General features: G+C 52.4%; 1 protein-coding gene and 1 long non-coding RNA gene across 10 annotated transcripts; one reads left to right on the forward strand and one right to left on the reverse strand.

Moving 5' to 3' along the window:
- Positions 1-1,617: 1,617 nt before the first annotated feature.
- On the reverse strand, positions 1,618-18,786 carry GATA2 (GATA binding protein 2). 6 transcript variants are annotated; one of them, XM_063347925.1, is made up of 8 exons: positions 18,642-18,786; positions 13,097-13,255; positions 11,942-11,989; positions 10,962-11,433; positions 9,642-10,241; positions 6,775-6,953; positions 3,620-3,745; positions 1,618-2,765 (listed from the first exon to the last, which is right to left on the reverse strand). In XM_063347925.1, the coding sequence occupies exons 4-8, from the start codon at positions 11,188-11,190 to the stop codon at positions 2,466-2,468; spliced, it is 1,434 nt and encodes a 477-aa protein (XP_063203995.1). In that variant the 5' UTR covers positions 11,191-11,433; positions 11,942-11,989; positions 13,097-13,255; positions 18,642-18,786; the 3' UTR covers positions 1,618-2,465. The 6 variants fall into 6 exon arrangements, with proteins under 6 accessions (XP_063203995.1, XP_063203994.1, XP_063203996.1 ...); XM_063347924.1 differs by lacking the exon at positions 18,642-18,786 and adding an exon at positions 13,409-13,745; XM_063347926.1 differs by lacking the exon at positions 13,097-13,255.
- LOC134521440 (uncharacterized) lies at positions 10,991-21,930 on the forward strand. Of its 4 annotated transcripts, none has more exons than XR_010072759.1 (4): positions 10,991-11,069; positions 17,323-17,374; positions 19,452-19,679; positions 20,309-21,930. It is a non-coding gene; the product is annotated as an uncharacterized LOC134521440 (long non-coding RNA). The 4 variants fall into 4 exon arrangements; XR_010072758.1 differs by lacking the exon at positions 10,991-11,069 and adding an exon at positions 15,433-15,619; XR_010072757.1 differs by lacking the exon at positions 10,991-11,069 and adding an exon at positions 15,674-16,548.
- Positions 21,931-22,532: the final 602 nt, after the last annotated feature.

The raw sequence follows: 22,532 nt of genomic DNA on the forward strand, positions 1-22,532 counted from the left end.
GACGGTAATTTTTCCTTTCTCCCTATTAAAAGCAGCCTTTATGACATGAAGCTGGGCACAGGTACTTTCACAAAAAAGGTATTTTATTATTCTTAGCAATATTCACCTTGAAGGAATATGAGGAAAGCATACACTTTTTACAGACAATATATAAACATGTTGTACATAATTAACAATAACTTAGTTCACTAATCCAAAAATAAGCAAAATAAAAAAAATAAAATAAAAACAGAAAATACTGCAGAATTTTTTTATGCTGATACAAGTACAAAATAATTTAAATCTCGACTGCCGTTGTCTATGCTGCAGTGACTGACAATATATTGCACTTTGTCAACTGTATCAGTAATCCCTGTCTTCCACCCACATCCCTTCCCCGCCCCCCTGCCCAAATCCTACAGAAATTTGAGTTGGGTACAAATAATATAGAACTGTACCATTGTGAAAGGTAAAAAGTAAAAAGGACCCAATTTTTTACCTCGGTAGACTAAAAATTCTTATGATTTCTCCAAACTGATTTAGTTTCCCATTTATTTGTTTCCACTTCTTTACAAAGTGCACCTATATGCCTACGCAGACCAGAAAAAGGAGGAAAGCAGGATTTTCATGGCTGCTTGGTTCTTAATTCATTATCAAATATTTGAATTACATGTTTAGAAAAAAAATTAATGTACATCCATTTTTATTTGTTTCGGTTTTTTTCTTTAAAGCAGGACTTTCGCAGTAAAGATACAATTGGCTTGATCCAAAAAAAAAAAAAAAAAAAGAAAAACCCCAACAACAAAAAAGTTAAAAATTAAAAAAAAAAATAAAATAAAAAGCTTGTCACAGAGTTAAGCTTACGTGGTTTACATTATCAAACCCCTCTGTTCATGGGGGCATTTTTCATCAGAAGTATAGCTAAATATGTACATTGTATGTTATACTGGAGCTTGTGTTCACGAGAGGCATCAGATCATAACAATCAATAAAATACACTTCACATTGGTAATAGCTTTGTTTTCGGTCATTTACGTACAATATGGTTTAATAATGGGAATTTAATTTTTTTCTTTTTTTAGGTTTTTTTTTTTTTTCATATAAAATACGCTACGGAAAACGGACGTTCCCCTTAGAACGATGCTTTCCCTCGTCTCATCAGCTGTCGTTGTGTCTGGGATTTGACGGATGTGTGAAGCTCAAACTGATTGTCTCTCTCTCTCTCTCTCTCCCCTCTCCAGTGATCTCAACCTCATTTCTGCCCTTCCTCCCTGTGAAGTCCACCGGGGCCTGGATGCCTGAGACGGCACACGCGCTGGCTGGCTGCGGGCGGACGTGGTGGCCACACTGCCGTGAGTTTACCCCAGCAGCTAATCTGCATTTTTAAGCGACAGCTGCCAACACAACAGAACAAAATGCTTCAACCTCTGAAGTCTGCGAGTTGGATGTTTTTATGCCCTGTGATGGTTTTTGCTGTGCTAGAAGGTAGCCGTGACACAGTTGATAAATGCCTGAATCTCGTCCCTCACTAGTGCAGGATTGCTTTCCCGAGAGTTTTTTCCCAACAGTTTGTCTGATTTAGCTGTCTGTTTTAAGGAATAATAGAGTAGTTGGGAGAGGGGATGTTTTTTTGGTTGGTTTGTTTTTTTTTTTTTCAAAAACAAATCTTTCACGTTAGGGAGAAGAATGAAGAAATTGTGTCAAAATAGTCACCACCTTGGGCACATTAAAATCCCGTATTACAGTTACATCTTTGCTTTGTTCCCCTCCCCAGTCTTTTCCCTCTTCCTAGTAGATATTTTGGTATGGAAGATAGATGGAGCTAATCCAAGGGGGGCTGTTGCATATGTTCCCCCCTCTCCCCCTTGTTTTGAAGGCAGGTTTTCTTACCATTGCAAACAACAGCACAAAAACATGCAATCAGAGGGTTGAGGCTTTTTGTGGAAAACAAGAGCAAAATAAATATGACTTTGTGTCTGATTTCATTTTAAAAATTACGTCTTTATAAAGTTGTCCTTCTTTAATTTTTTTTTTTATTATTTTTTCCCCATCCCAAACAGAGTCCACGATAGAAATCCAGCATGTCTGGCTTCCAGTAAGCCGATTCCATCCTGCGAGGCTGCTTATATCTCTTTACAATATTCACAGTAATAACAAAGAGAGAAAGGAAAGCCAGTTCCAAGCCTTTTCCTTCAGCTTCTGCCACCTTTTTGCTTCCTGCTGGACCATTACGTATCGAACAGGTGAGTTCTTTTTCCTAATACCTGAGGGGGCAAAGTGCATTACAGGCACCACTACACGTTTCTGCAGAAGACCCATCATTTGCAAGGTTTTAGTCCAGCATTAAGAGTCAAACCACATGGGAGCAAAGATTCCCTTTTGCCATCCCTACATGCTCCTCTTGGCAGAACATTTTCTTACTTGGTGTCATCTTAGGCAAAGCCCCATGTTCTTCATCTCTGGGTGGGTCTCTTGGTTGTCGGGTTTTATCCCATGGCTGTAACCATGCTGGATGGGTGTGGATGTCCAAATGAGATGCTGGAAGATGGGTGGATGGGGGTAGGTGTTGGTAGGATGTGTCCAGAGTGGCTGAAAGGCGGCAAATGCCCCATGGGCGCCATGTGACTAGCAAGGGCAGCAGCGCTGAAAGGAGACGATTTCTCCTGCATGCACTTGGACAGTTCCTCAAAACACTCAGAGCCTTTCTTGCTCTTCTTTGATTTGTTGGACATTTTCCTATTCCTGGTCTGAATTCCTTCCTTTTTCATGGTCAGAGGCCTGTTCACCTGCAAGAAATGAGAAAATCAGGCTCATGCAGACAAAATGACCTTATTGTGCAAAAATGAAAATATTTGGACAGCCCCCATGTGTTTTTCCTGGATGGAGACCTTTTTCTGGCCAAAAAAAATGGTGTTTCTCTCTGCAGAACTTGTTTATATTGATTTGTTTAATAAAACCACACACACAAAAAAAACCCTAGACATGAAAAACAAATTGAACTGAATTTGGCAGCTGATGACTCTCTTTCCCGTAGGCTTACCCTCAGTCCTCATTCATTTCCTAATAGGAGAGATCAAACTAGGAGGCACACGTTGACCCAAATTCAGTCCTAAAACATGAGCAATCTTGTAACAGTAACCTCTGTTACTCACAGTTTAAATAACGTTCCAACATGTCAAGTGATTCCTGCTAAGGATTCATTTCTTTAAAAAAAAAAACACACCACCAAAAACACAAAAACCCCAAAGCCTTAGATGTAATTATTTTGGAAAAAAAAAGTCAAAATGAAGATGCCCCATCGGGATTAATTTTTGCAGAGGGACCATTCCAAATAGCTTCTGTGTTTCTGGAGGGAAACAGCACACAAAACATGCATAGTTAAACCCAAGTGTGGTAGCTCTATTTTGCCTGATTTGCCCAAGCGTTAGAAGCCAAGCTAATACATTGTAATGTCACTGAACTTAGCATCACTATGCCGACAAAGAATGGCTGTCACTTCCCAGGGGAACCTTAGAGACGGGGGAAGGAATAAAACAACAACCAAAACCCTGAAACCAATAAAAGCCTAGTGTACACCATGCAGTTAAGACATCAATCCCGGCTAGGCAAGCAGCGACACATGAGATGAGTAAATACTCACATTGTGCAATTTATAGTAGAGTCCGCAGGCATTACAAACTGGGTCCCCGTTTGCGTTACGTCGCCATAAGGTCGTGGTGGTTGTCTGACAGTTGGCACAACAAGTCCCTGCTCTCCTAGCCGCTGACTAACCAAAAGAAAAAGAAAATTAAAAACGTATTGGCAGGAGGGAGATCATGAGAAAGGTCAAGTTGGACTCAATATTTAGGTTGGGTAGAACTAGATCCTAAGGCTTTACAGAGCATCAGGGCTGAAGGAAAGCTCCAGTCAGTTTTACATTTCGTGGCTGTTAGGTTTTTGTTTAAATTCAAGTATTTTACTATGTGGAATTGCAGTTTCAAGCCCCGTGGCACCATGTATGCAGGGGACGTAGAGAGAAACAACACATCTCTAACTCCACAAATAAAAAATTTAGAGGGGAAAACGACATCTAATTTGTTCGGGTTTTCCCTTTGCAGGATTCTAGAATGCGTCATGAAAATGCATTTGCCTTTTTTTTTTTTTTCCCCTTAAATGACCGATTTAGTTTGTGCCAGTGTTGGGACTGGGTTTGAAAAGAGGGAATGATCCTAAAGAATGTGATTTTTACCCCTACTCTGGCCCTTTAAAGATGGACACAAAAGAAAACCAGCGGCATTACTTAACTGGGTGCAGTATTTATCAGAGCCATCACTGAAAATTCAGTTTCCATTTACAAGTGAAAGGCAGAAAACAAAACCGGCTCCAACTTTCTTTAAATATTTAGCAAACCAAATTTCATGCCTTGCAGCAATGATTCCGCTGACCCGTCTGCCGCCTCTGTCCCTACTCAGTTCCTTGGCTGACAAGTCCTCAAACAACTGTCTTAAAAAAAAAAAAAAAAAAAAAAAAAAAAAAAAAAAAAAAAAAGGCAAGCAACCCCCCCAGCCCGCCCCCCCCCAAATCCACCACCCTTTCTAAAACTATTGTTCTGCTGAAACCAAGGTGGGGGGAAAGAAAAATGCCAAAACATTCAACCACCTCCCAAAACAAGAACAGGAAAAGTAGAACAGCAGGCAGCCAGTAATTTCTGGATGGGCCCTTGTCTACCAGACCCCACAATAATACGTTCTTTGTGCAAGCACGCTATCGTAGAAAGTGTGACGGCCAGACTAATTGCACCCCATATTTTGGGAAATACTTTTGTACTAGAAAGCTTCAACTCTGCCTCTGGAAGTGGACGAAGTACAGTCCACTTTGTGCAATTGGATTAACGCGGAGGACTCAATATTTTCGTTTCTTAAATTAGCAGAGTTTATTTTCTAATGCATATCAATCGTGGCGATTTCCCCGGGGCCTTGCTCCCTGGGTATTTTTGCAATTAAGCCCCTGAGAGCCATAGGGTGAAGCAGCAGCGAAGCTCGCGTTAATGCACTGGGCATCTCTGTGAGCACAGTCACGGAGCGGTGGGTTTCCCAGATGAGAACGTTGTGCCGGCCGGCTCCGCTGGGGAGCTGGTGCGGCTCGAAGCACAGACCAACCCAGCTCGCAAAAGAGGAGCACCGGGTTCTGTCCTCACTTGCTCCTGATTTACACCATAGCCCTCTTAACTTTCCCAAAGCTGACGGACAGCTCAGCAGCTTAAGGCAAGAATCAGACCCTGGGAGACTCATATATTTCAGTCCCTTACTCGCCCGTGAGAACAGGCCAAAGGCAGAAAGAGGGGGTACCCCCTACTGCAAGTACACTCATGCAACCCAAACACAATTAATGCCAGACTTCCAAACACTGACATTATTAATACGATCACTTTGCTATTGCGTGTCAGATGAATAAATTCCCAAAGATGGCCATCTCCTCTCCCCCGCAAACAAGCAAGCTACAGTGGAAAAAGGGGCAATAAACAAAGCTGTAAATCAATTAAAACAAAACATTAAAACAACTTAACTGAAGAAAAACTCTCTAGTGCCCCCCAAACCCCTCGCAGTGAGCTAAGTATAACAGTCTCCCAACACACTGGAAGGTGGAGACCTATGTTTGCATATTTGAGATGGCTTAGTGATACTCAACTATGCTGCTTAACTCTATGGCCTGTCCCATTCAGACTGGAAAGCACTTGAGCCTGAGAGACGATAATGTTACACTGTTGTCTTAACATTTTTCTATATGTCAGTCACTTTAGAAGGCAAGTCATTAAGAAGCTTGCATAGTTGAAATTCTGACTCATGACAGAAATCTTCTGTATCCCATCCCAGCGTTAGAGCAGTAATGCCAATTTTCTGCTCTCCAAACCTCATTGAAACGTGCCCACGAATAGCTCAGAGACTTAGGCACCATAAATCACAAAGCTTCAAAAAATATATTTATTATTCTTAGCATTTTAGGCATTATTTGTGGAGTAGAGTGTATTAGAAATTTCAAAACAGCAAGCATGACTGGCAAGGCTTGCCTATAGAAACTCTCTAAAGCTTTTAGAGTCAGGAAACAGATACACAAAGTTTCCTTATCTTTAACGTACAGATATCCGGATAGGAAACTACTACCAGGAGCTTAGAAAGGACATTTTTTTAAAATCACTCAAATGAAAATACAAAGTATAGGTGACTCCATGGAAAAATAATAGGATTTTTTTTTAAACAGTAGGGGATTGTCTGGGGAGGGAACCAATATTAATATTGCCAGAGAATATAAGAGTGAAAATTACTTCATGGCTTTTATACAAATAATTATTAAGTAGGGAGCAGTAGCTTTGACTCATCTGATTTGTTTTGCTTTTTGGAGCTGGAACTTTTTTTTAGTACACGGTGCAGGACATTCACACGCATAACCCTTTCGCTCCCAGTATGCGCCCAAAACGTCCCAAGAGGCCAAATAAATGAGGAATTAAATTAAAAGCTGTCATCCGAGGATAAACGGGGAGACGGATATGCGATATCCCGCGTGCATTGTAAGCGGCAGGGAGGCTGGGGACAGAGGCGCGCACGGCGGGATGCGGCGCGGTGGTCTGTGCCGGGGATGCCGGGGCTGGGGGGAGATGTGCCCCCAGGCACGGCGGTGACCTCGACGTGACTGACCCCCGTGTACAGTACAGCTCAGCTCCGCGCAGCGGCTGAGCAGATACCACCCGTTCGACTTATGCCTGCGTGTGGTCCCTTTGCCTAATTTATCCCCAAACCCAGGAGAAACAGAGACACCTACCAGCCTTCGTTTAGGTTTAATGAGAGGTCGGTTTTGACCATTCATTTTGTGGTAGAGCCCGCAGGCGTTACACAGGTAATGCCCGGTGCCGTCTCTTCTCCAGAGAGGGGTAGCAGTTGCTCCACAGTTCACACACTCTCTGCCTTCTAAATGGAAACACGAAGAAACCGGATTTCTTTCTTTAAAAACAAATTCACAAAAGCTTTTTGCATTGTCCTTTAGGCATTTTCCAGAAGTCAAAACAGTGTGTTAATTCAAGCACAATCAGACAGCAGTGACATCTACAGCACATGCAGCAAGGAGCTCAGTGTTTCGAGAACGCCCAGACTCCGGTGAGTATTTTATGTCATGATCAGAAACAGGCAGCGCTCTCTGCAAGGTGAGAAAGAGTGACACTCTTATTGTGTCAGATGGAAGTTATCGTTTCAGTAACGAGAACTCCCTTAATCTGCGCTGGGCACTGTTCCCCTCCCGTATCTATTGCACTCCGATGGTTAGATCCTGTGTTCTCCTGCCATAAATACACACCTACACAAACACACACACCTGCAAACACACAACATGTTAAAGAGAGGGTCAAAGGAAGAGGTTTTCTAGAATTAAGTCTAAGCAAAAAGACCTCCCGTTCTGAGCTTTCCTTTTGGTTGCAAATGCTATGGGATGAAAAAGTAAAGCCGAGCAGACTGGGAATGGTTACAGAATGCCAAAGGCTCAGTTATGATTTTTGTTCTAAAGGCAGAAAAACGCTGTTAACGCCAATATTTAAGAAAGTTCAGTTTCAGCAAGCACTCTGGAAATTGCTGTAAAAAACAGGCTTTGAGTTCTTTTCAGTTTTTGTGATTTTTCAACGATACGGCTTGGATTTGGTAGGGAGCAGTTTACCTTATTACTTATTACTCGTTACTGGTTTTAGTAGCACAACATGGGAAACACGACATTGTTGAACGGCTCTATTAAAACCCAGCATGTAACCCCTAGATATGCATTTCTGCCTCAGAAATCTCTCTGCTAAAAGTTCATTTGCCTCTGATGGTTCGAGGGCAGGTCTGCTTAATATAGAAATCTCTCTTAATATAGTTTATGCAAATCCTACAGTATTTAACCAGAGAGGAAATTCTTTTTGCTAATAACTGAAGCAGGCCATGTCGAGTTCAGCGGGGCTTGCGTCTCCTTTAATCTAGGGAGTGGGTGGCTTTTAAACAACACAGTCTAGAGTGAAAAATGAGGGGAGCTCTGCGGCGCTGCATTGGTAGCTTTTGTCCCTCCTAGGGCAGGAAGCTGCAGGAGTCGTCGTGTCGTGAGTCTTAGTTTTCCTACAAAAACACTGAGTGGTCACGAACTTTCCCCAGTTCCTTGCACAGGGGGCTGCCTTACAGAAAAAAAAAGAAAAAAAAAAAACCAACCAAAACCAAGCCACAACGTAAAACAAAACAAAAAAGCTCCTAGCTTCCCCCATTTAATAAAATAATCAGCAACTAGAGGATAAAAATTAAAAAGATACTCGAGATTCCTTTATCTTCACAGAACTGGGTCTTGAGTCCGTTCCCAAACTCGGGAGGCTCGGGCTGCTAATTGTATGTATTTACTACCCTCCTCACTGCTAAAAAATACACATACAGAGTAGCAACTGCATCTAAACAATGGCAGAGGGAGAGTGTGCTTTTCCCCTCGGAGGCGCCATTTGAAACAGAGATGATGAGCTTGTAAAATAGCTGATATTTTTGTTGCAAAACTCGTAAGAGATCACATTTCTAAATTATTGTCTATTTCAAAAATAAATGCATGTGGTGTGTTCGTAAGCATAGATGTGCAATGATATATAAGAATACACACACAAAAGCATACATAGCCGTGTATTTTTAAAGGACTGTTTAAATTCAGTCCTAATATATTGCATTTTATTCCCTTCCGTGGCTGAGGATGTTAAAGCGGGAAGGTTAGAATTACACAAATTGTCTTAATTTGCCTGTCCAGTTGTACGACTAGTGTGATTTCAAAATGGGATCAAAACTTTGTCCACCGTCTAATTTACTGATTTAGGACTGCACTTTTAGGAAGAAACGCAAGGAAGGGCTGTGAACACGGGGAAGGTCTGCAGTCGGTCGTTTGGAAGCAGAGATACGTCTGGTTCGGGGCGGGGGGGTGGGGAGGAAAGGAGTATTTTCTAGTTCGAGTTAGGCTGGAGTAAGTTAGTCATGACTGGACACCTTAGTCTTTCGCACTGGTATGTAAACTATATTTGAACTTTTGCTCCTGTAAAACGTGAAGGAAATAAGGCCCTCTGCGATTCGAAGCGGACCGGCCGGGTCAGTTTCGCTTTCATCCTGCGCTGGGGCCTGGGTGCGTGTTAGTGCAGAGACGTGGAAATTATTGAGGGAGAAACACCTATCGCTAGGATGTCCCCGGTGTAATCCGCGGGGGGTTTGCTGACTTGGGGGAACAGGGTCAGGCCTGAGCCCCTCGGGTGGCTGGGTCCAGCTTTTTCTCCAAGGAAAACATATTTTTTTTTTCCTCATATAAATCGCTCTTTGTACAACCCGATCTCCCGGCTCGCACCCCACCGGTCCCCGTGTCCCTCGGCTCCATCCGAGCGCCCCGAGGCCAGTGCCCTGTGGCTCAGCAGCCGCTGCGGATGTGTTGGCACCCACAGGAGCCTGGTAGAAGCTCCGTCTCTTAGTTTAAAACCCCGGAAAAGTGGGACTAAGCTGCCACCTGCCCCTCTGTCCCGAAGGGAGCCGACACAAGCGCCCAGCCTTGCAGCAGCCTGCACCCTCACCCCCAAAGAGTCAGCGAAGCCAATCGCGACAGGCACAGCCCTCACCTCGGCCCTTCCACCCCGGGGACGCGGTTGGGGGTACAACACTTACCCGAACAGGATCTGGCCTTGCTTCGCGGCTTGGGGGTGAAGCTGGACGCGGGGCCCCCCAGGAAGCTGCCTGGGTGGAAGAGGCTGCTGCTGTAGTCGTGGGCAGCCGGCACGTAGGAGGGGTAGGTGGGGATGGGGTGGTGGGTGGAGGGCTGGGCCCCCATGCTGGTGAGGCTGCTTCTGAGCGGGCTGGCACTCTCCATCTTCATTCCCTCCGACAGCGACACTTGGTACTTGATGCTGTCTTTGTCCTCCTGCCGGGCCCCGGCGGAGGATGAAGGGGAGGCAGCGCTGGTGGAGTTGGGGTCCGGGGACACTTCCTTGGGAGGGGTCGGGGGGAAGCCGAAGAGGTGGGAGCTGGAGTGTGAGGCTGGGGTGAGCGAAGAGACGGAGGCAGTGCTGGAGGTGCTGCTGCCTGGGTACACCGAGATGGCCCCGGGGGCTCCGGCTGCCGAGGGGTGCAGGGGTGTCTTGGTGAAGGGGTTGACGGTCCAGGGGTTGTGGTGATGGGCAGACAGTGCCGCCTTGCTGCTGTCCAGCCAAGGGATCCCGGGGCTGTGGATAAGATGAGGCCGGCACATTTGACTCCCCGTCAGGCGGGCTGTAGGAACACAAGAGCGTTTGGGATCAGCGTGGGGCAGCTCAGCCCGCAGCGGCTCTGGGAAGTCTCCCAGCTCCCCTGTCTGCGGGCAGCCGGAGGGGAGCCGGGCATGGGGGTAGATTTCACAACCCGGAGAAGAGCAGCCAGACTGGCGCAACAGCCCCTTCTCCCTGTCCCCTCCGAGGGACATAGCAGCTAGCCCAGCGAGAAGGAGCAGCGGGGCAGCAGGAGCGGGACCCAGCCACCCGGGGCAGCAGTAGCGGCACCCCCCCTTTCCTCCCGCCCCACCCCGGGGAATAAGCAGCAAACCCCCAGAATTCTGCTCTGTCTTCCGAGCTGCTGCAACGCGCTTTCTTCGGGTCCTAAAACCACCCCCAAATAAAATCCATCGCCGATTTGAATCGGTTTGTATTTTGCATCCGGGAAGTAGCCGTGTCTGAGAAGTTTTAGCCTCTGCGCACACTATTTCCCCTTCCTCTCTCACCTCCCCCCCTTTCTTTCCCTCCCCTCCGCCAGTCCTTGGTTATCTCTAGGGTTAAAATCCACCCGTGCCTCCCTTTCTATCCTGTTTCCTTAGATCTCCTTTCCCCCCCGGCTCCGACACACCGAGGCGGCCCGCGGGTGGAACTCCTCGCCTCCACGTCGGGCACCGGCACGGAGGGGCCTGGGGAGCGCGGGCGGGGACGGGGGCATAGAGGAGGGCAGCGGGTGCGGATTTACCGTGTGCCTGGCTGTAGGAGACCCTGGCCCGGGCATGAGCAGAATTGGCGTAGTAGGGGTTGCCCTGGGAATCCAGGTGGTTGAAGAAGACATCGACTTCGTCCGGAGGTAGGAGCTGCGCTGGTTCCATGTAGTTGTGAGCCAGTCCGGGATGGTGGCTCTCGGGGTGCTGCCCGTTGAGCACGGCGTGGTGGGCCATCCAGCGAGGCTGGTCCGTGGCCACCTCCATGGCCTCGGGCCTCCCCTCCCACCCACCCCCGGACCAGGAGCGAGCGGCGCTCGGTGGGGAGGGGGCGGTGGTGCTGCTCGGGAGGTGGCTTTTAGGAGTCGGAGTGGCTTTTCTTAAAAGAGAAAATCGCCGGGTGACTGGAGTGCGCCCTCAGAAGGGGGGGGACGGACCCCCGGAGTCAGCGTGTCCCTCTGTCAGCGGGCGGGTGGCAGCGGCGGGTCCCGGGGAGCGCCGGGGCAGCACCTGCAGGGAGAGACGGGAGGGTTAGCGGCTCGGCGGCCCCGGGGTGCGCTCCCCGCCGGGACGGCTCCCCGCCGGCTCGCGTTCCCAGCGGGAAATGGATGGGGAGGGGGGGAAGCAGAGCCCCTCCCCCCTTCCAAAAATATCCTCTCCCCTAAAGTCCTCGACTTGCGCCCTCCCTGCTCATTGCCCCGCAAAATAAACAGAGATCCCATTTCAAACTCTTTACCCAAAAAAAAAAGAAAAAAGGCAAAAAGCTTCCTTTCCCCCCGCTCTCGCTACAAACGTCAACAGGAGTTTTTCCAGCTGGCTTCAAAAGCCGGGTAAAAAAGGAAGAATGGCAGATCTAATATAGCGTAGTTCTAGCAAGAACTCCGACTGACACAAAAGGAAAAGGAGGGAAGAAGGGGGGGGGGGGGGAAGAACGAGAAGAGGGGGGAGAAGGAGGGGTTTTTAGCGAAAGCAGCGAGTGCGCCCTTGCAGCGGCCCCCCCCCCGCGCCCCACACTTACCCGGCGCGGGAGGCAGGGTGCCTCGGCGGGGTGGGTGGTGATGGATGCCTGCTCGGAGGATGCGAGTGCCGCGGAGAGGGGGAGAAAAAAATAATAAAAAAAAAAAAAAAAAAAGAAAAAAAACGAGGAGGGAGAAAGGGGGGGGGGCGGGAAGGCAGAGCGAGCGCGGGAGGAGGCTGGATGGAGGGTGTTACTCAGATGGCAAAGCCGCTGCTCTGGCCGGCTCGGTCCCATCCCCGCGCATCCTATATGAGCGCTGGCGCCAGCTGGCCGCGGCGCCGCAGACGGGCCGGGGCGAGCGGGGCCGGCGGCCGGGCCAGCCAATCCCGCCGCCCCACACCGCCCCCAAACCGCACCCCCGGCCCCAAACGGAGCCGGCCCGGGGGGGTGGGGTGGGGGGAGAGGCGCAGACCCCCTCCTCCGCCCCCCCTCCTTCCCCCGCCCGCAGCATCCTCGCCCGGCAGCTCCGTGGGGGCTTTCCCCGCCCGGGCTCTGCACGCCCCTGCGGGGCGGGGACGGCAAAATAGGGGGGTCCCGCCGGGGTATGCAGGGATGCGGGGGGGGCGAGCGAGGACGGAGTGCGGGAAGGGCTCGGCGATGGGGCCGGCTCCGTCGGGTGCTGCCCGGCCGCGGAGCCGCGGTTCCCAGCGCCGCCGCCGGGATGCCCGGGGCTGGGCTGGGGGGATGGAAATCGGCACCGGGGAGATAAATACGCTAAAATCCCCTAAATCAGGCAGGACAGCGCGCGGCCGGGAGCAGGACAAACCCCAGCGTGGTTGTTCCCATCACGTTAGTTTGAAATAAGTGTCTGAATGGGGGAAAAAAAATAATTAAAAACAAATAAATGCCAGGCTCTGCGCCGGGCCCCGCTGTCCTCCACGCCGCGCCGGGTAGCCTGCGGGGCAGGGACGGATCCTGCCCGGCTCCCCGGCCTGCAGCCCTCGGGCCGGGCCCAGGCTTGGGGCTCGCTGGCGACTGCGTCAGCGAATGGCCAGGCCCGGGTAGCCCAGCCGGGCCGGGGCAGGAGCGCGCCGGGGGACCGGCTACTGCCTCCCCGATGGGGCTGCGGCGCCGCAACCCCCTTTTTTCCCCTTCTCTCCCTTTTTTTCTTTTTTTTTAAAAGAAAACCAACACAGTTTTTAAATTTGCAATTACTTGTGTGATTTGGGCCGGAGAGGAGAGGCGCAACCCGAATCAACAGGCGTTTTCTCTGGAGTTTGCAGCGCAGCTCGGCAGCGGCCGGGGCCGAGCCTGGGGCTCTACCACCGCCCAAGGTGCAGATAAACCCGTCCACTTTTGGGGCAGAAAATAATACTAATGGGAAAAAAATAAAATAAAAATTAAAATAAACCAGCCCCCCAGAGCGCGGCCGGGCGCTGCTGCAGGTCCCGTTTCCCAGGCGCCCCCCTCCCGTTCCCCAGCCGCTGCTTTCGGGGGAAAAGGGAAACTGGACGCAATTCCTAAAACCTCCGAGCTGGACGCGGCGGGGAGGAATCCGGCTCTCGCCCGGGGAGCGGCGCAGGGGGTGGCGGAGAGCGGCCCCACCGCCCGCCGTGCAGCGGCCGCGGCTCCAGCCCGACGGCGCGGCCGGGGCCGGGGGGGACGCGGGAGCCGGTCGGTGCCGTGCGGGCCCCGCCGAGAGGATGGCGGCGGGGGGAGCCGGGGCGACCCCGAGGATGCTGCTGCTGCCCCGAGGGCCGCCCCCGCGGCGGGCAGCGCCGGGGGCTGGGAGCCGGAGCCGGCCTCCCCCGGCCCGGCCGCCCCAGTCACTACGACGCCGGGGCTCTGACGTCACCCGCCACTGCCAAATTCGCCAGGAAATGAACTTTTTTTTTTTCTTTAAATAATAACAATAATAATAATAATGATGACGGTAATAATAATAAAACTCCCTTTCCTCGCTGCGGAGCCCGTCTGGCCGGAGCGACATGGGGTTCCCTCCCTAACTGTTCCCCCACCACCACCCGTTGTCCCCCTCCAAGCCTTCCCCCCCAAGGGACCCCCAGCGCAGCCCCCCCGAGGGGACCCACAGCGGGGAAGCGGGGGCCGGCGGCTGGGGCAGGGGGAGCCGGCGTTGCCCTCCCCTCCTCCTCCCCGCATCTTTTCCTCTGCCGGCCTCCTGCACCCAAAGCCCAGGTTGTCCCGCTTCGCCCCCCCGCCTCCAGTCCTCTGCCCTCGGGGCTGCGCGGCGGCGCCGGGACCGCGGCGCCCCTCGCCCCCTCCTGCCGCCGGCGGGGGGCGGGGGGGAGGTGGTCGCCGGGCGGCAGCTTCTCCGTCGGCTGCCGGGCGCGGAAGGGGCGGTGGAGCCGGCTTCTCCCGGGACGGGCTGGTTGGCCCGGGCAGGCCGGGGACAGGCGCTGAGCCGGGTTTGGTGGGAGAGGGGCCGGGGGCAAGTGCCCCCCGCGCTGCGGAGGTGCCGGCCCGCGGCGGAGCGGGCCCGGGCGCCTTAGGCCGGAGGTGCCAGGGAGGAAAGGGAAACAAAGCAAAAAAAAAAAAAAGAAAAGAAAACAGAAAAAGGAAAGTTAAAAGGCAGAGAGAGAACCAACGGAGCTTTCTAAAAATCCGGCTTCTCCCTCCGAAGCGATTTTCTTTCTACATGCACCAAAACACCCCCAACAAAACCACCCAAATATCCCCACAAAACGGATTTTTCTGTTTTGTTTTTTTTTGAAAGAAGGGTGAGTATAAAATAAACCCGGGCGTTTGCAGGTAGGTCCCCTCGGCGCCTCATTCTACCCGGAGCCGGGGCGCAATGTGCCCGGGGGGTCCCTCCCGCTGCAGCCGGGATCACCCCGGCACCGGCTCCCGGCCGGCGGTGAAACCCAACGCCTCTCTACGCCCTTATTAATTAATATGGATGTTATGGATGTTTTAATTATTGCCAGCCTGCCATCAGCACGGGGCCGCGATTTTTTTTTTTTTTTTTTGGGGGGGGGGGGAAGGAGTGGGGTGGGCTGTTTGTTTTAGGCAGGTGATAAAATCGCAGTTAACGAGCTGATAATTCGTTCGTGTTTGTTTTAAAAGACAAATTGTAAAGATTAATCAGGCGGCTTGATTTATGGCGAGGCAGACCCCGGCGCTGCCCGGCCAGGGCTCCCTGAAGCCCCCGGCTCGGGTTACCCGGCAGGCGAAGCAAAACAAAAGGGGCGAGCGGGCAGCGGCTCCGGTCGCGCCGACTCGGGCCGAGCTCCCACCCCGCCCCCGGCGCTCACCCCCGCCTCGGGTCGGGGGTCTGGCTGTCGTGTCCCCCCCGGGGTGCTGGCACCGCGGCCGGCGCCTCTCCTCGCACCCAAATCTCGCTGTTTGCATCCCCCTCTCCCTCCATTAAAACCCTTTGCAAAATAAATGACCCCTCCAGCAGGGATGAACGATTTCTGCTGAGGGAGCGGTTTAATTCCCGTGGCTGAGCTGGGAAATTTCCTAGCCAGCCGGCTCGCAGGATTTTACTTTTTTTTTTTTTTTTTTTTTTTTTTTTTTTTTTCCCCGCCGTGTCCCGTCCCCGCTGTCTGCGTTTGACGAGCCGGCTGCCGGCTCCGGGTCTCGGCCGCTAAATGCCCCGGCGGCACGGCTGGGGGTTTTTAATTGAATTAATTCACCCATCGGGAACATCGGCAACCCGCGCTGGCTGCTGGAGGCGAGCAGCTTAGCTCCGCTCCGCAGCCCGCTTCACACGGCTGGGTAAGCAGCAGCTCTCCCCTCAATTTTCTGCCAAGCCTCCGGGGAGAGGGTCCGCCCGGGCCGGGGATGCGCCCTCCTCCCCCTTTTGCCTTCTTTTCTCCTTTTTTTCCCCCCCCCTTTCTCCCCCTCCGACAAAACGGGCTCCGATTTATTAACTTTATTTTGTTATTGCCGTTGCAATTTTTTTTTCTTCTTTTTTTTAATATAGGAGCTTTCCAAGATCTGGAAGCACAACTGGTTATTTTGATTTGATTGACAAGTGATGTCATATCGTTAAGGGGGGGGGGGGGGAGACGACAACATGTTTTAGCAACAGTTAGTGGTACCCTGTGATGGAGTTGACACCTATGCCCGGGCAGAGGCGAAAGCAGAAAACAAATACCCGCGCCCGTGCTCACAGACTATTTATTTACACGCCTGGAGTGGGGTTTCTTCCTCTTTTTATTATTTTTTTTTTTTCCCCTGATCCTGGGAAAAAAGCGTACCTGACCAAACGGGGCTGAGCCGGACGGGACCCGCAGCCCCCGGGGCACTTTCCTCCAGGCACCCCCTTTCCCGGGCTGTCCCCGCCGGTTCCCCCCAACTTCCCCGGGGGTCGAGACCTCCGTACAGCATCGTCCCCCTCCCCTCGCCCCGCTCCGCCCCGAATTGCAACCCGCGGCGGCCGCAAGCAGGGAGGGCAGGCAAAACCCCGTGAAAAAGAAGGAAAAAAAGCGGGAAAGAAGCGTTCAGCCCCGCGCCGGGCCGCGGTGCTCACGGCCGCCGGTGCCCTGAGCGGTGTGCGAGTCTCGGGGCGGGCCGGGGAAGGCGGCTGCCCGCCGGCGGGGAGGGGGCTGTGGGCGTACCGCCCCGACCCCCCCCGCCCCGCCGGGGACCGCGGCAGGTAGAGGACCGGCCGGCCGGTGCCAGCGGCTCCCGCCCGCCCGCAGGTAGGAGCTCCGCGTCGTCCCCCGCCGGGGGCGGCCAGCACCAGCCGTAGCGAACCCCCCCTGCCACCGGCTTGATTTCCTTGGGTGTGATTTTTTTTGGGGGGGAGGGGAAATTCTTGCTTTCTGCCTTTTTTTTTTTTTTTTTATTCGGTGTTTTCCTCCCTCTTGTCTGGGCTACGCTTTGCTTTTCTTCTCCCCCGGCCCCCCCGGTCCTGCGTTACTAGCACGTATTAATGGCTGCTAATAGGGTTATAAAAGGACACAGTTACCTCTTAACCACAAGACCCTATTTAAGCTGCATTTTAAAAAAAAAAAAAAGAGAGAGAGAGACGGCTCGGGGAATAAATCACGGAATACTTAATCTTTTTTTTTCTTTTTTTTTTTTTTTTCCTAAATACTGTAGGAGCCTTCTGGCTTTCCCTTCCCCCATCCCGCAGCCGATTTCTGCGGGGCATGTCCCCCTCGGTCTCGGGCTTCCCCTCCCGGCCCGCTCCCGCACACGCTTTCACCTGCGCTTTGTCCGCGATTTCCCCGCCGCCCCCCGGCTCGCTCGGCTGCAAATAAAGGGGAGGAAAAGCCCCGAGTCGACCCCAACCTGCCCACAAAAACGCCTTTTGTGCAAGTTCCCAAAGAAGGCGTGCGGGGGGGGTTGGTGGTTGCACACACACACCTTTCTCCAGGAAAAGATATGAATTTTTTTTTCAGGCGCTGCCAGGGAAGATTTCGTTCGCAGGAGCCTGCTTTAATTTTGTAATTTTTTTTTTTTCTTGCAAGGTTATTTCGGGCGCAGCTGTTGCAGGAGGGAGCAAAGAGGACGATCCCGCAGGTTTGATTTGTTTCTGCGCAGGCAAAAAAACTTTGCTGGGGAGGGACCGAGCCCGGAGCGGGGCTCGTCTCGGCACCGGCCGCGGCTGCTCCCCGCCGCCCCCGGCGCTGCCTGCGGCTGCCTTTCCCCTGCGAGCCGCGGGGCTTGAATCAGGCCGGGGTTTAGGTTTCCGAGAAAAAAAAAAATTAAAAAAAATTGCGTTTAATAAAGATGCTCCGTGCTCTGGGAGAGAACAATCCCTGCGACCGAAACCCGCACCCCGCATCCCCCCCCCCCCCTTAATGAAATCGCTTTTCTTATTGAAATCGCCTCAAATCCAGGCAGGCTCCGCTCCTGGTTGCTTCTATTTCTTTTTTTTTTTTTTTTTTTTTCTTGCCTTCCAGCCTCAGAACCCCAAAGCAAAAGGAGGATAAAAAGGGGAACTTTGCACATACAAGAAAAAAAAAAAAAAAAGGAAAAAAAAAAAAAAAAAAAAAGGAGAGGGGGGTGAAAGAGCCCGCGGAGAGGAGCGGCCCGGTCCCCGATGTGGCTGGGTAATTTTAAATCATGCAAAGCCCCGTAAAGCTGCCGCACGGGACTGGGACGGGGAGGACTCCCCGGCAGGCAGGTGCAGGGGGAGCGGGGCCGGGCCCTGCCGCCTTCCCGGGGCAGAACAAACCCCTCGCATCTTTTTTTTTTTTTTTTCTTTTTTTTTTTTTTTTAATGCCCAAATCTGCCAACAAAGGGAGCGAGGAGATAGGATGTGGCTGCGGGGAGGGGGCTCTGCACACTCTGTCTCCGGGAAGCGTTTTCCTGGCCGCCCTGGGTGAAACGCAACTTTCCAAGATGGAGATTTAAATAATTACCCCGGTGACAATGGGAAAGGAAAGGAAAAAAAAAAAGGAATTAAAAGAAAACCAAACCTCAAACCCAAAGGCGGCCGGGCGGCTCCGCTCCCCACAGGGTGCCGGTGCGGGGGGCGCACCGGGTGCTCCCCAGCCGGGCTGAGCCCCCGCGGTATCTCCGAGCCAGCGGGCGCTGCACCGGGCTCAGCCCGGCACCGGCAGCCCCGTCCGGGCGGGAGGAGGCAGCTCGGGGAGGGTCCGAGTGTGCTGGGGGCATTTTTTCGTTCTTTACAAAACCCTGCCCAGGTTTGTCCCCGGGGGAAACTGCCCCGAGCGATGCGCTGCAGCAGCGGGACCCGCATCCCGGTGCGCGGCGGCGGAGCCGCGGTGCCGGTGCGGCAGCCCCCCGGGCTGTGCAGAGCCGCGCAGCCGCATCCCCTTACCTTGCCTTTCGCCCGTCCTCGTTTTTCTTTCAGTTTTCCGACCGGTGCCTGGAAAGCGCCGGTTCTCCTCCTCCGCGGGGTCGCCGGGAGCCTCCCCCGCCTGCCTGCGCCGGGAGCGGCGCTCTGCCGGGGCGGTGGGTGCGCGGAGCCTGGCGGAGGGGCTGCCCGAGGTGCGCGCTGCTTAAAACTGGCAGCAGTTTTCGAGCTGAGCCCTCTTTTTTTTTTTTTTTTTCCTCCCTTCCCTCCTTCCCCCCTTCCCGTCCTCCCTCCCTCCCTCTCTTTCCCTCTCTCCCTTCTTTCCCTCCCCTTCTCTCTCTCACTCTCCTGCATTCAAGGATGGCACAGCGAGCCACTGTGTATTTATGTACATAATAAGGCAGCTCGTCCCCTCCACTTCATTTGCATCATTACAATATCTGTACAAGCACATCACATTGTCTGTTGCTTGCACCTTTTGTTACGGTTGCTGTCACAGTCTACGCGACTTGACTTTCATATTTTAAATGAATTGATATTATACCAACAACACACACTCACATCCCAGGCTCTGGGAAACCGGGCTCCGCAGCCCCAGCCTCTCCCGAGCCGCTTGCTTCATCCACCGGATCCCAGGGAAGGTGGGGTGGGGGGAGCCGCTTTGCAGGATCAATTATTCGTATAAATTATTCCTCTTCGAATTTTGTTTCCACTCCCTAGTGAAGGGAATATTTGGGGAGGGGGGGGGTAGATTTTTTTTTTCCTATGCATTGGCCAGCCTGGCTTTTGTATAACCTCGTGTTTCTTCTCCCCCCACTCCCTTCCCAAACTCAGTCTTTCGGGCTATGCACCTGCACGTAAGAGGGGCAGCGGAGAAGCTGGAAGAGGCGCAAGGAGATATATTATGCGACGAGTCGTTGTTAAAGCTAGGAAAGAAACGGTAAAATATACATCTGGTAGACCAGACCACTAAGAAATTCGGCCAGAACGAATGTTTTTGGAAAGGTTTGCGCTCCCCAGCCCCGGCTTGGCAGTCCTCACCTGCTGGCTATTTTCCTGCCGGTGCGTGTGTGTGTGCGGGGCTGGGGGGGGGCTGTCCCCTCGCCGAGGGCCGGGTGGCTGGATGGGGTGGCGGGCGCCGGGGCCGGCGGCGGGGGGTCGCGCCGCGGGGGGCCGCAGGGACCTCGAGGAGGCGCCGCGGGGCGCGGCGCGATTCTCCGGGGCGGGGGGTGTCAAGCGAGACCCCTGCCCGGGGCTGCGGGAAAACCATGTTAATGGAGAGACAAAGGCCGGACCGTCCGGCGGGGGCCCTGCGGGAGCGGGGAAACGAAATACGGCTCGGGAAGGGAAGGAGAAAAGTTTCGCGGGAGAGGAATTATCATCATAATGGAGGTAAAAATGTGAGCAGGGGAAAGGGAGGGGGGGAGAATCCTATTCTGCTGGCATTTTCTGTCTGTCTTTGTGATATGGTTCGGGGGAAAAAGGGTCCTTGATATGCGGCAGATAATTCTTATCAGCCCCACGCAGCCCATTTCCAAAGTAAGTGTTTTAATTACTCCTCCTGTATTACCCTTCATCCTCTGAGAGGAGATACATCGCCAGATTTATGCAGGGGGAAAAAAATACAAAAGAATGCGGTATTAAAATATATACATATATATCTCTCCCCCTCTTTTTTCCCTTGTGCCCAGGAAGAGGGAGACGCCGTCGCCGGCCGCGCCCCGGGATCGCCCCTGCACGGAACGACTCTAAAACGAGGGACCGTCGCTCAGGCGGAAAAACTACGGGAAAAGCGGCGTTTGAAGCCTGCAGATTTTTCCCCAAAAGGGGACAGACAGGAGTGCCCGAGCCGGGGACTCGGGGGGCGGGCTGAGACCGGCGGAGGCGCGGGGCTGCCCGAGGCTCACCGCGCCGCTGCCTGCTCGCCGGACGGGCTGTCCCGGGGCCAGGGCCACCCCTTCAGGTGCCACCACAGCCATATGGGGCCGGAGGGGCGGGGGGGTTGCGATTTTCCCCTCATGCCCGCTGGAAGAGAAGGTTGTTTTCCTCCGCTGTTTAGCTTTCGTACTAAAGATGTCATCTGAAAGTCTGGGAGGAAGGGGGAACTGTGCTCCGCTCTCTTCCACGGTAACAACCATATTCTGCATATTGAAAAATATTATAGACAGTGGGGAAGGCTTTTTTTTTTTCTTCCCCTTAAAAAAAGAAAAAAAAAAAAGAACCAACCTTTTCAATATTGATTCAACAAAAAAAGAGAAGGAGAGAATTTAAAAAGAGAAGAAGCAGCACCAGCAGCAGGGAGAATATAGGCTCAGCAACTCTCCAGGTTCGCTTCCTTATTATTACTATCCAGGGGTAATTTTTCATCTCTGCTAGCTAATCTTTGTTCCTTGTGAAGATAATGAATAGCCCAATCCTTATCTCCTGGGCTCCTGGAGGCTGCTGGAGAATGGGGTTGAACAGGGTTGAAAATTGGTTCCAAAGTGCTGCTGAATAAATGGTGTTCCTTATCTCTCGCTTCCAGATTATCGGAACCCTTTCAAAACTCACACAACAAATACAGCCACCGCATCTAATGCATCATTTACCAGAGCAGATCTCCGCGTTTGATCGGCAGATAGGCAAAATCTATGTATTCCTTGCTTTACTTAGTATGCATGGACGCGGGGCTGCTGTGCATGCGGGGTGCCCCCGGCCGGGCCTGGGACACCCCCCGGGCTCTTAGCACACGCAGGTCTTTGCTGTGGACTCTGTGGGACGAGGAGAGTGTCCCCCGCCTGTCACCCACCCGGGGGGAGCAGGGTGGGACAGCAACACACCTCGCGAGGTGCTGCCATGCGGCGCACTTGGAAATTTGGGGTTGCTCCGCTGGGGAGCTGGTGGATTTGCGGGGTGAGGACGAGAGGTGTGAGCATCATCCTGGGCACCCGCTTGCAACCACGCTCACTCCCGCACCCACGGTCGCATTCGTTCACCTGCACCCACGAGCAGTCGCTGTTACAGGGGTGTGCGGCTGCCCCCCTGCTCCCCCAAAATGCCACTTTTAGGCTCAGCTGTGACCTAGCCCTGCCGCATCCCCTAGTGCTCTCAGGGCCCAGCTGGACCACTCTGGTAAAACCTCCCGGTGACCCCTCCAGGTTCTTCCCCCCGAAATCCCAGCAGCCCAGCCGCGGAGCCCTGCCAGTCCCTTGGGTCCCATGGGGGCTGGGACCGTCTTCCAGCCTTTCCCTTCGGTGCTGGGTGATCCCCCCACGTCCCAGCTGCAGGCAGGACAGGGAACCTGGGGCAACCCGAGATTGGGGAGCAACTGGTGATCCCGGGGGAGAAAAATAAACAAATAAACACCACAGAAAGAGGGTCATTCTTCACTCCTGGAGGTAGTGTGAAGTCTGTGTCTGTCTTTTTCTTTTCTTTTCTTTTCTTTTCTTTTCTTTTCTTTTCTTTTCTTTTCTTTTCTTTTCTTTTCTTTTCTTTTCTTTTCTTTTCTTTTCTTTTCTCTTTTCTTTTCTTTTCTTTTCTTTTCTTTTCTTTTCTTTTCTTTTCTTTTCTTTTCTTTTCTTTTCTTTTCTTTTCTTTTCTTTTCTTTTCTTTCTCTTTTTCTTTTTCTTTTTTCTTTTTCTTTTTCTTTTTCTTTTTCTTTTTCTTTTTCTTTTTCTTTTCTCTCATTCTTTCTCCCTTTCTCTCTCTTTCTTTCTCTCCCCTCTCCACTAGGTTTTCTTGGGTTTTATTATCCTTCCCCCTCTCCCCCCCCCAAAAAACATCTCCGTAACAGTAAGTGCCTCCCAGCCCAGCTGTACAGCCCCCAGCTCCAGAGCAGGAGATCCCCCAGCCCCGACCCAGGCACAGATGTCCCCCCCAGCTCTCACCCACCCCTTCTTTCCCCGGCAGCGCCTGAGAGGGTGCCCAGGTAACAAA

This window comes from Chroicocephalus ridibundus, chromosome 10 (assembly GCF_963924245.1).
Source record: "Chroicocephalus ridibundus chromosome 10, bChrRid1.1, whole genome shotgun sequence".
Lineage (NCBI taxonomy): Eukaryota > Metazoa > Chordata > Aves > Charadriiformes > Laridae > Chroicocephalus > Chroicocephalus ridibundus.

Excerpts from the sequence above, each read along its gene's own strand:
- GATA2 (XM_063347927.1), bottom strand. The coding sequence starts at position 11,190 with ATGGAGGTGGCCACGGACCAGCCTCGCTGGATGGCCCACCACGCCGTG. Across the intron at positions 10,242-10,961 it reads CTCCTACAGCCAGGCACACG|CCCGCCTGACGGGGAGTCAA; the intron begins GTAAATCCGCAC and ends GTGTTCCTACAG. Across the intron at positions 3,746-6,774 it reads TTAAACCTAAACGAAGGCTG|TCAGCGGCTAGGAGAGCAGG; the intron begins GTAGGTGTCTCT and ends TCTTTTGGTTAG.